The 11,356-nt window shown below is 50.0% G+C and overlaps 1 protein-coding gene across 1 annotated transcript; it reads left to right on the forward strand.

The window, feature by feature from the left end:
* LOC146333429 (uncharacterized) lies at positions 1–11,356 on the forward strand. Its single transcript, XM_084826092.1, has 6 exons — positions 1–619; positions 1,110–1,236; positions 1,473–1,555; positions 1,752–1,896; positions 6,378–6,461; positions 6,956–11,356. Exons 1-6 carry the CDS (start codon positions 83–85, stop codon positions 8,563–8,565), a joined length of 2,586 nt encoding a protein of 861 aa, XP_084682218.1. The 5' UTR covers positions 1–82; the 3' UTR covers positions 8,566–11,356.

Consider the following 11,356-nt stretch of genomic DNA (forward strand, 5'->3'; position numbering starts at 1 on the left):
GCGCCTGAGGCCCTGAGCCCTGTGCGCCTCCGCCGGGAAGGAGCGGCGGGCCAGCCGCCGCCGCCCGCGCCCTCCTGGCGCGATGTGGTCGCCGCGGCCGCCCTGCCCTCCGGAAAGAGGCCGGCAGCCCAGCAAGGCGGTCCTCCGGGCCCTGCTGGAGGCCGCGCTGCAGCAGCAGCAGGGGCCCGCGGCGCGGGCGGCGCGGGACGCGGCGGAGCCCCCGGAGGCGGCGGCGGCGGGCCCCCGCGACAGCCCGGCCGCGAGCAGCGGGGGGCCCTGGCCCCGAGCCCTGCCGGGGACCCTGGGGGAGCGGGAGGGGGCCGCCCGCTGCGACGCGCAGCGGCAGCGCTTCCGGCGGTTCCGCTACCGGGAGGCCCCGGGGCCCCGGGCGGCGTGCAGCCGCCTCCAGCACCTCTGCCGCCAGTGGCTGAGGCCCGAGAGGCACACGAAGGCTCAGATGCTGGACCTGGTCATCCTGGAGCAGTTCCTGACCGTCCTGCCCCCGGAGATGGAGGGCTGGGTCCGAGGATGTGGGCCGGAGACCACTTCTCGGGCGGTGGCCCTGGCCGAAGAATTCCTCCTGAGCCAGGAGGAGGACAAGGAGCTGGAAGAAGAGCAGGTGAGAGAACTTCATCCGGAAGGGGCTCAGGACGCGTAGAGCGTTGTCCGAACCACCCCCTCCCCCAGCGGCGCCCATCTTTTCCTAGGAGTTCTGCCAAGAAGGGATGTCCCAATCCCCCATGGGAATGTGTGGAACAAGCCCTTTGTGGGGGTCCCAAGGTAGTAGGAGGGAGTTGTGGTGCTCCAAGGAAGGAGGGGATCCTTCTTCGACCGACAGCTGAGCTAAGGAGCCATTTGGTTTCAGGGCCGGGGGGAGCATGAGATGCCCTGTTCTCGTCCACGATCAGCCACAAGGCACAGGTCCATATGTGCTCGCTGGCAAGGACACGGCCACAAGTGGGTTGCAGGCACATTGGGAGGCAGAAAGGGCAGGTTCACACAGACACATGGCATCAGGGCACCGCTGCCCTTGGCCTTAGCCTGCCCCATGTCTCTCCTTTCCTTTTCTAATTCCTCTTCCTTGCCTGGGCTCCTCGCTCCTGTTCCAGGTGCAAGGGGTGCTGGCCACCGTGAGCCCTGAGTCCTCCAAGGCAGGGGAGGCTCCATCCGAATGCACTCAGAGGCCGCTGCTCAGAGGGATCGTGCAGGAGGGGAGCGGAGGCACCACGTCACTGGGTGAGGAGTAATGGCACGGAGGGATGTTTCCATGTTGTCTTCTGCTCTTGGAGAGGCCTGAATTCCATGGGCTGCTTTTAAGTTCCCCTTGAGGACCCGGAGCTGGGAAGAGACTCTTCTCTCTCTCGCCCCAAAGTCAGGCGGAGAAAGATTGGTTTTACTCAAGGAAAGGAACTGAAATGGAAAATGCTTATGAAGTATAAGTTGTCCTTCTGCCTTCTTTGTCTTCCTCCTAGGAAATGCGGTGGTGCTCAGAGTTCCGTGTCGGTCGCCTCCTCTTTGTGGTGGGATGGAAACCACGTCTGAGCAGCCAGAACAGGTACAGGAGCGATCCCTGAGGAGGCAGGCAGGGGGCTCTGTCCCTGGCACCTCTCCCTGGGCCTGAAGGAGCTAGCCTTTTTCCTTCTCCAGTGAAGCTTTGGATCTTGCAGAAGAACTTCCATCCACCTAACCTCGACTGGCATTTTAGATGCTTACATTTTCCGCTATGAGATGTTTCTCTTTTTTTCTGTCAGGATCTATTGACCTTTGAGGAGATGGCTGTGCATTTCACAGCATTTCATGGAGGAGGAGTACACACTGTTGGATCCAGGCCAGAAGGCTCAACACAGGGACATCACGGAGGAGAGCTGTGGCACTGTCGGAACCTGGCCTCTCTAGGTAAGAATTCCTGTTTGTCTTGTGATGTGAGAAGAGCCCTGACTCTGGAACAGACCAAGAGCCTGTCTGTTCCAGCATCCTGTTTTTTCACAGTGGCCGATCAGTCCAATGGGAAGCCCAGAAGCAGGGCCAGAGCACAAGTGTAACACCCTGCCACCCGTGCTCACTGGCACTGAGAGATGTCCTGGCTTGGATCCTGGAAGTAACACTAGCCCATCATAACAAGTAGCCATTGATAGCCTCCAGGACTTTGTCTGAGCCCCCTTTTGACGCTGTCCCAGTTGGTGGCCATCGCTATACCTTGTGGTAGCATATTCTGTAGTTTATACGGTATGTGAAGAAGCCCTTCCTTTTATCTGTCCTGAAAGTCCCACATTCAGGTTCATGGGATGACACTCTTGAGTTCTAGTATTATTAGAGAGGGAGAAAAACTTCTCTCTGCTCAGTTTCTTCACACCATCATACGTGCATACATATTTATTTTGTGTTATTGCATTTCTATATCACCCCATAGCTGAAGCTCTCTGGGCGGTTTACAGAAGTTAAAACATTAAATACAATATAAAAAAGCCATTTACAAAAAAAGCACATAAAAGCACACAGACAATATACACAAACAGCATATAACTAAAAACAACGTTGAACTACCACTCGTAACTAAAGACACATCCAGGACCAATTAAAACTCATCATGTGCTGCCAAACGCCTGGGAAAAGAAATAGGTCTTAACCTGGTGCCGATAAGATAATAATGTTGGCGCCAGGCGGACCTCATCAGGGAGCTTGTTCTACAGATGGGGGGCCACCACTGAGAAGGCCCTCTCATTGCTGTATTCCAAGCTTCCCTTGGAGGAGGCACTCAGAGGAGAACCTTAGATGCTTAGATTACATACATAAGCAAATACACCTCTCTCAGCCTTTATTCCTCTTTTTTTCTAAGTGAAATAGCCCCAAACATTGTAACCTTTCCTCAGAGGGGAGTTGCTCCAACCCCTTGTTGATTTTGGTTGCCCTTTTCTGTACCTTCTCCAGCTCTACAATATCCTTTTTGAGGTGCGGTGACCAGAACTGCAGTATTCCGACTGATGCAGCAAAAATTTCGTAAAGGCATGACAATCATTTTCAGTCCCTTTCCCTAACGTGAAATTCGCCAAATTCACCACTATGACACACATGCACATGGTTGATGTTTTCATTCAGCTGTCCACCAGATTTTCTTTCCTGGTCAGTAACTAAAGCTCAGGTTTGTATTTTTTGCCCTAATATGCATCTGTTTGCACTTACATTGAACTGCATTTGCCAGGTGTGAGAGGAGTAACTTCTTCTCGCTCCATCCAACTAGGTTTTTTCCAAAACTTAAATGGGTGTATCTAAGATTCACCAGATCAAGAGATGATACAGTGGCTTTAAGGACTGACCCCACGCAGTGATAGATTTACAAATCTTTACCATGTGTTCTGGGCTTCAAGAATTATTGTATGGGTAGTGGTCCCTGAACCATCTCTCAAGCCAGACAACACAAATTTGGTATTAAAGAATATATATTTATTGCTCAAAACAGTCTTAAGAGAATAACAAGTTTTAGCTAAGATGAGGCAGATTGCAAAGATCCTTAAATACACACAAATTATAATCACCAAAAGTATAATGAAAATAGTAGAAAGCGTGAACATAGTAAAACCTAGGTTCCTCTCAGTCAATATCAAAATTTCATATTTACCTACATGGAAGACACGGTGGGTGAAGCTGGCCTAAGCCGGTATGGCGGGTTTCTCATTCTCCCAGAATCTCTCTCCCAGGTTTTTTATAACCCCCATGACGTTGATGACCTCATTCTTAGTTTCAGACCTGGTCTTACCACCATTCCCATTTTTCCCAGTGTAGCCAGGCACGCCATTGACACCAGTAACACCTAGATGAAGGCTTCCCTGCTAAGCTAAGCAGCTTGCTGCTTTCAGTACTTGACTGACCCACTCATGACAGGCTTCCTCCATTTCCAAGAATACACTCCATTACTCACAGTTAGCTCACAACGCACACACACAGAACTACTGACATCTACTAAATGCAATAAATTCTTACCAGTTCCACATGCTATAATGCATATTCCGCTACACCTGGACCTGGTCGTTTCTACGTTTTTAAGTTAACAGTAAGATCTAGAACCTAATTTCTTGTTACCACTCTTTGGCTCAATCCTTCAGAATTGCCTCCCCTCTTACAAAAGTCAGTTCAGGCCCTACAACTCCCGCAGCGAAGATAGACTCAAAGCATTTATTCAGATTTTCTGCAAATCTCTGTGCCCTCCTTTAGCACACTTTTAACTCTGTTGTCATCCAATTATCCAACTGCTCCCATTTGTGCTTCTGATGTATTGTAAGAAATATTTTTAGCGATATGCTCCTCAGATCCTTTTTTTTGGCATCCCATTCTCTCTTGCATTTCTTTTGCCCAAGTTCGAGAACTTTTCTAACTTGTCCTCTTGCCTTCTTGTTGTTCTCAATTTATTTATTGATTTATGGAAAGCATTTTGCCCCTCTCCAGCCAGACAGGCTTCCCCCTGGCTTAGGTGAGCGCAGTAACAAGCAAGAGGCCTCATCGTAGTTCTTCCAGTAGCTGCCTACTGTGCAGGGAGGGGTGGAGACCAGTAGTGCTGATGATGGTTTGGTCCTCTTTGCTCTCCCTCCTTCTTCTGTTGCAGCCGGAAGGGATGGAAGCATGGTTTCCATTTTCCAAAGGGACCCAGAGAGCTTCCTTGATGGTGCTTGTTCATAGAACCAAAGAGTTAGAAGAGGCTTTGGAGGTGATCCACTCCAAGACGCTGCTCATGACAGCGTCTGTAATACAGTCACCTCACTGGTGTCCTTTTCAGCTTAGACTTATAGAATAGTAGGGTTGGAAGGGGCCGAGGCCATCGAGTCGAACACCCTGCTCACTGCAGGAATCCAAGTGAGAGCATCCCTGACAGATGGCTTTCCAGCCTCGTCTTGAAGGCCTCCATGTGGGAGAGGCCTCCATGTGGGAGAGCCCCCCACCTCCCCAGGTAATTGGTTCCATTGTCGTATTGCTCTAACAGTCAGGACGTTTTTCCTGATGTTCAGCTGGAATCTGGCTTCCTGTAACTTGAGCCCATGATTCCGTGTCCTGCACTCTGGGATGATTGAGAAGAGATCCTGGCCGTCTTCTCTGTGACAACCTTTCAAGGACTTGAAGAGCGCTATCCTGTCTCCCCTCAGTCTTCTCTTCTCAAGGCTAAACATGCCCAGTTCTTTCAGTCTCTCTTCATAGGGCTTTGTTTCCAGTCCCCTGATCATCTTTGTTGCCCTCCTCTGAACCCTCTACAGTTTGTCTGCATCCTTCTTAAAGTGTAGTGCCCAGAACTGGACACAGTACTCCAGATGAGGCCTAATCATTGCTGAGTAGAGAGGGACTAGTACTTCCTGGGATTTGGAAGCTATGCTTCTATTAATGCAGCCCAAAAGAGCATTTGCCTTTTTTGCAGCCACATCACATGGTTGGCTCATATTCAGCTTGTGACCTACAACAATTCCAAGATCCTTTTCGCTTGTACTGTTATTGAGCTACATAACTGTGCATTTGGCTTGGTAGTATGATTGCCCCAAGGAGCTTACAGTCTAAATTTCAACACAGGGGGAACTGTGGAGGGAGGAATAAATAGAGGTGCAGCATGTCAATGTTCCAGTTGCCCAAGTCTAGGCTTAGTTGGAAGCCAAGTGCCAGGTCTGAGGAAGGGCGGTGGCTGTGCCAGAGTCTTTGTAGGAAAGCTGGGGATTGAGGGGAGATTTGGGTGGAGTGAGAGAGGTGCGGCATCACACAGGGGTCCTGGGGGTCCATTTGAAGCAAGGGCAAAAGGGAGAGGAGGTCTTCTGAGGAGCAGGAGGCCTTCCAATGGTGGTGGGCAGCGGAGCTAGAGGAACAGGAATTGCTGCTCTTCTTTGCATTGCTGCATTTTGGGGCCAGGCTGCCACTGAGGGCAACAGTGGCTAGACCCCATTCCAGGGCTGCTCTACTAGTCAAACAACGTATTTGCTGCTGTTCCAGCTTGGTGGGAGGTGATGTGCATGAAGCCCTCCGAGTTATGGTAAAACACCCGCCTCCTCCTGTCCTGAGCTGGCAGGATCGTGGCATCTCTTCTGCCCTCACTTCATGCCCTTTTGGAACCACCATGGGCCCTTCGCTTCCCCAAGAAAGACACCCATGGTGCCACCTCCATGATGGCCCCTGGAGCGTGGTTGCATCGCATGGTGGCTGAGCAACAGCCACATTCTGTGAGCAGACTGGTGCTCCTTGTTCCAAACAGGACCCTCTGGTCCCTGTCTCACCCTGTCACATGGGAACGTGCAGGAGTTCCAAGCCCTGGCCAACCTTCCTCTGACCTTGATGGGACTTCATACAGGCCAGTTTCAGATCCCTAAGTGCTCGCTATAGTTGGGTTTCTCGGTTTCTCTCGTCTTTAATAGGGCTTGCAGTTCCCAGGTCTGACCTAATCTCCGGGCAAGAAGACACATTAGTGGAGGCCTCCGATGAAGGAGAGGAATCAGCCAGTAAGTGCTCAGACGTGGTGGAGCCCTCGGTCATGCGGGTCAGGCTCTACGTTCTCCAGGAAGACTCGCTGCCACCTACTTTACACTTGAGAGATCTGCAGAGAAACGGCCTGGGACTAGCAGCTGGAGAGATGCTGTCAGCTGGGCAAGGGTGGCATGTGTCTCAGCTGAGAGAGAACTATCTGCTGCATTCGAGGCCTTAAAGATCACACTGTCATGTTTCCCAGTGTTACCTACTTTGACTGGGAGTGGCTTTCCAAAGTTAGGGTGGAGGTCTGCTATTGGAGTGGCTTCACCTGGAGATGTCAGGGACGGAACCTGTGTTGTTATGCATGCAAAGTCTCTCACGCTCTGTAAGCCATATTGTCTGTTCCATCGATCATCCAGAAGCTACTTAATATATCTGGATGGATCTGCCTTCCCACCAAATGGCAACTCATTGAGTTTGTTCCCCAAGTTCCTCCCTGATCAAATTTCTCTTTCGGTTTCTGCAGGTGATGGGAGGGCAAGCAGTAAAGAGGGTGTGCAACAGAGGATGCAGATGGAAGAGAGGCAGAGGTGGGGGAACAAATCCATTGCATTCGAAGGGTCTGACTTCCATGTACTTCCAATCCTAGAAGAACCTTGCGAAGGAAATGAGAGGGATACTTGCAGTGTGGAAGAACTGTTGAAATGCTCTGAGTGTGAAAAGAGCTTCAGTCAGCCGATGTACCTTATTAAACATCAAAGAATTCACTTAGGAGAGAAAACATACAAATTCTCGGAGGATGGAGAGCAATTAAGTTGCAGCTCGGACCTTAGCTTGCATCAAAGGTTCCATGCAGGCAAGAAGCCCTATAAATGCTCAGAGTGTGGGAAGAGTTTCAGTCATAGCATAAGTCTTAAATGGCATGAAAGTATTCATACAAGGGTGAAGCCCTATAAATGCTCAACATGTGGAAAGTGTTTCACTGATAGCAGAAATCTTAAAAGACATGAAAGAATTCACGCAGAGGAAAAGCCCTATAAATGCTCTGAGTGTGGAAAGAGCTTCAGTCGGAGCCCAGAACTTAAATCACATCAAAGAATCCATACAGGGGAGAAGCCTTATAAATGCTCTGTGTGTGGAAAGAGTTTCAGCCAGAGCTCAAACCTTAATAAACATCAGAGAATTCACACAGGGTTGAAGCCTTATAAATGTTCTGCATGCGGAAAGAGTTTCAGTCATAGCACACACCTTAAAAGACATCAGAGAACTCACACAGGGGAGAAACCCTATAAATGCTTTGAGTGTGGAAAGAGTTTCAGTCAAAGAATAATCCTGAAATCGCATCAAAGAATTCACACAGGGGAGAAGCGAGATAAATGTTCTGTGTGTGGAAAGACTTTCAGCAACAGTGGAAACCTTAAAATACATCAAAAAATTCACACGGGGGAGAAGCCTTATAAATGCTCTGAGTGCGGAAAGAGTTTCAGTCAACGCATAATCCTTAAATCCCATCAAAGAATTCATACAGGGGAGAAACCCTTTAAATGCTCTGCCTGTGGAAAGAGCTTCAGTGATAGCAGAAGCCTTAAAGTGCATCAAAGGATTCACACACAGGAGAAGCCTTACAAATGCTCAGAGTGTGGAAAGAGCTTTAGTGATAGCAGAAGCCTTAAAGTACATCAAAGGATTCACACACAGGAGAAGCCCTACAAATGCTCAGAGTGTGGAAAGAGTTTCAGTGATACCAGGATTCTTAAAGTGCATCAAAGGATTCACACCGGGGAGAAGCCCTATAAATGCTTAGAGTGTGGGAAGAGCTTCAACCAGAGCCCGCATCTCAAAAGGCATCGGAGAACTCACACACGCGAGAAGCCCTATAAATGTTCCGAGTGTGGAAAGAGCTTCAACCAGAGCACACACCTCAACTCACACCGAAGAATTCATATTCGTGGGAAGCCTTATAAATGCTCTGAGTGTGGCATGGGCTTCCATCAGAACAGACACCTCGAGTCACATCAAAGAAGAATGCACATAGCAGGGGGTCTTGTAAACCCCAGTTCTGACTGGAACGTGGGAAGATCTGATGAAGCCCAGCCTATCATTTTCAGTGATGCAAACCCAGGAGAAAGCATATAAATAATTTGTGTTTATTTGTCCAATCAAAGCTTAATAAGCAACAGATAATTCATGCAAGGGAAGGACCAACTCTGCCAATGCTCAAGATGCAGCAGAAATGTTCCTTGGCATGGGCAAGGGTGGGCCATGAACTTCAGTGGGAGGCAGCATCTTACAAGGCGTCTGAGTAGTTCTGCAATTGGGCACCTGGCTGGTTGCCTGCGGTGAATAAACATTGCCTCCAAGGGACTATGTGAGTGCAAACTGCCTCAAGGACAAATGCGTGTGTACTGTGACCTGCTCAAGGTGTGCTTTCTGAGCGAGTGGGACTCTGTGCTGGAGCCTAACACTGTTTGAGTTGCAGCTATTTCTTCGACCTGTCCATGCTTTGTGCTGCAATATTGATTAAAACATGGGTGAGCAACCTTTTGGTCCCCAAGAGCTGAGGGCAGTGGACATGGCCAGAGCCAGCCATAGGTGGGCTGCATGTCCTCCTGCTCCCCGCCTCTCTCTCTCTCCCCACTCTCTCTCTCTCTCTCTCTCTCTCTCTCACTCACACACACACACACACACTCCTGCCCCACACACAATTCCCCCCTCCCTCAGCAGAGAGGGGCCTTGATCAGGATAGTAACACCTTCTCTGCCCCGCCCCCCCAGCAGGGAAGGCTTTTCACTCCCTGGTAAGATAGGTGGCTGCTCTAGCCCACCAAACTCTGTGGTTTCTCTATTATGGATTATTATTATTTATTGCATTTATAGTCTACATTTTTTCTTCTTGCAAGGAACCCAAGGTGGCTTACATTGTCCTCCTCCTCTCCATTTTTTATCCTCCCAACGACAACCCTGTGAGTTAGGTTGGGCTGAGAGTCTGTGACTGGCCCAAAGTCACCCAGTGAGCTTCCATGGCCAAGTGGGGACTAAGAACCTGGATCTCCTGGCTCCCAGTCCAATACTCTCACCGCTACACCACATGGCCTGCTGTTTCTCCTTGTGCAGATTCTCAGTCAGTTTTAAAGGGACATTGTCCTAAGGCACCCTCCTCACCCCCAGATTTACCCTGCTTGAAAGGGGGGCAGTGGACGGCTAGAGTGTCTTGTGCCACTCCAGCCAGCTGAATTCCATGGTTTCTGAAGAACGTATCTTGAGGGGAACCATAGAGTGTAGCTGGCTTGAATGGCAAAATGGTACCAAGAAGGAAACCACAGAATTCAGTGGGCTAGAGCAGCAAAAGTTTCCTTTTAGACCTTAAAGGTGCCATGCACTGTGGGGGAGGAGAGGGGATTTGGCCGGGGGGGGGGGGTACAGGGGCACCCTTGGGCCACAGGGGAGACGCCCACACCCCTGAGAGCCGCCCACCTCTGCATTAAAAATGTGGTACTTTGCTTAGGCTGCCCAGAGTGCCCCCCGCATTTCACCCCATCCCAGCTAATGCCAAGGTGCCCCCAGGTGGGCGGCTGTGCTGCTCTCCATCTGGCTCCAGCAATCCTCTGCCAGCCAGCCACCTCCACGGGAGCAGGCAGAGACTGCCACCGCCTGCAGGGGCTGGCTTTGCCTGGTGCTGCCGTGTGCAGGCACTTTCCTGAAGCATGTCATTCTCGCAGCGCTGTCCCCTGTTCCAAGCAGGGTAAATCTCTGGGGGGTGAGGTGGATGCCTTAGGACATTGTTCCTTTAGAACTGACTGGGAATCTGCACAAGGAGAAACAGCAGGCCATGCGCAGTTGAAGGGGCCTTTCTAAGCCCCCCCCCCCAAATATTTTGGTTCAGCTACTTTGGGTTTTGTTCCAGTGCAACTTTGGTTTGGGGCAATGGGGAGCACCTCACCTCCCCAACAGGCAGAGCTGCATCGGAGGGAAAGGGCTTCTTTCTCCCATGCGGCACTCAGGCCTTGTACCTGCAATGGACTCATTGGCCCTTCCCACGAGATACCTCCCCCATTTGACGTGATGCTGTTGGGGGACAGGCTTCTCAGCTGTGGTATCCCACCTACCATCACATGCCCACCCCAGAGAGCTTGCTCAGTGCCAACACTCCTCCTATGCAGAATCATGTTTATTTACCTAGGGCATTTTCATGCTACTAATCAGTTTTGAGGTTCTCTCATGCACGCTTTTTCCCTTGGTCTGTGTTGCATTGAATTGCTTGTTTTTATGCTTTGTAGGTCACCCTTAAAATCTTAATATGATGGAGGGGGCACAGAAATGTTTTAAAGAAAAAAATCTGCAGCCAACTGTCCTCTCTCCCTCCCACCCCCCATGCCCCATCCTGGCTACATCTTCGTAGTCCGCAGCTGCATGTAGGAAGGCTGGTGATACCCCCAATTAATAATTTGATCCATCAATGAACTGGAATGAATGAGAGTTCATGGCTTGTGAACCCTCAGATTATCAAAGTATTAAGCAAAAACAGCCCCTTTTAAATGCCTCCTCGCCCACGACATTCTGCCACTAGCCATTCTTGAAGAAAGGAACTTCAGAGGGAGACGGCAACATGAAACTGCGGAATTCCACTTCATCAAGAGTTAAAGTTCAGTCACCTGTGGCTTGAATTGGAATCCAGGATTCTCATCAGATTACATGTATTAATTAGTTTACCCATCCCAAGAGGTCTGGTCCGTTTTGTGAATGGCCGGTGTTAATAACTTGTCACTGTACTTTCTGTATTTCGTTTCCCTCTGACCTCAGAGTTGACAGTTCTCCCCCAGTTCTCCATGTGTGTATATTTCTGCAATTTAGGGTAAGATTTCATGCCTCTGATGAAGTGGATACTAGTCCACAAAATCTGTGCCATTATAAATGTGTTCAGTCTTTAA

Source organism: Heloderma suspectum, chromosome Z, assembly GCF_057233095.1.
Source record: "Heloderma suspectum isolate Gila_16-S chromosome Z, 16-S_ref, whole genome shotgun sequence".
In the NCBI taxonomy this organism is placed as follows: domain Eukaryota; kingdom Metazoa; phylum Chordata; class Lepidosauria; order Squamata; family Helodermatidae; genus Heloderma; species Heloderma suspectum.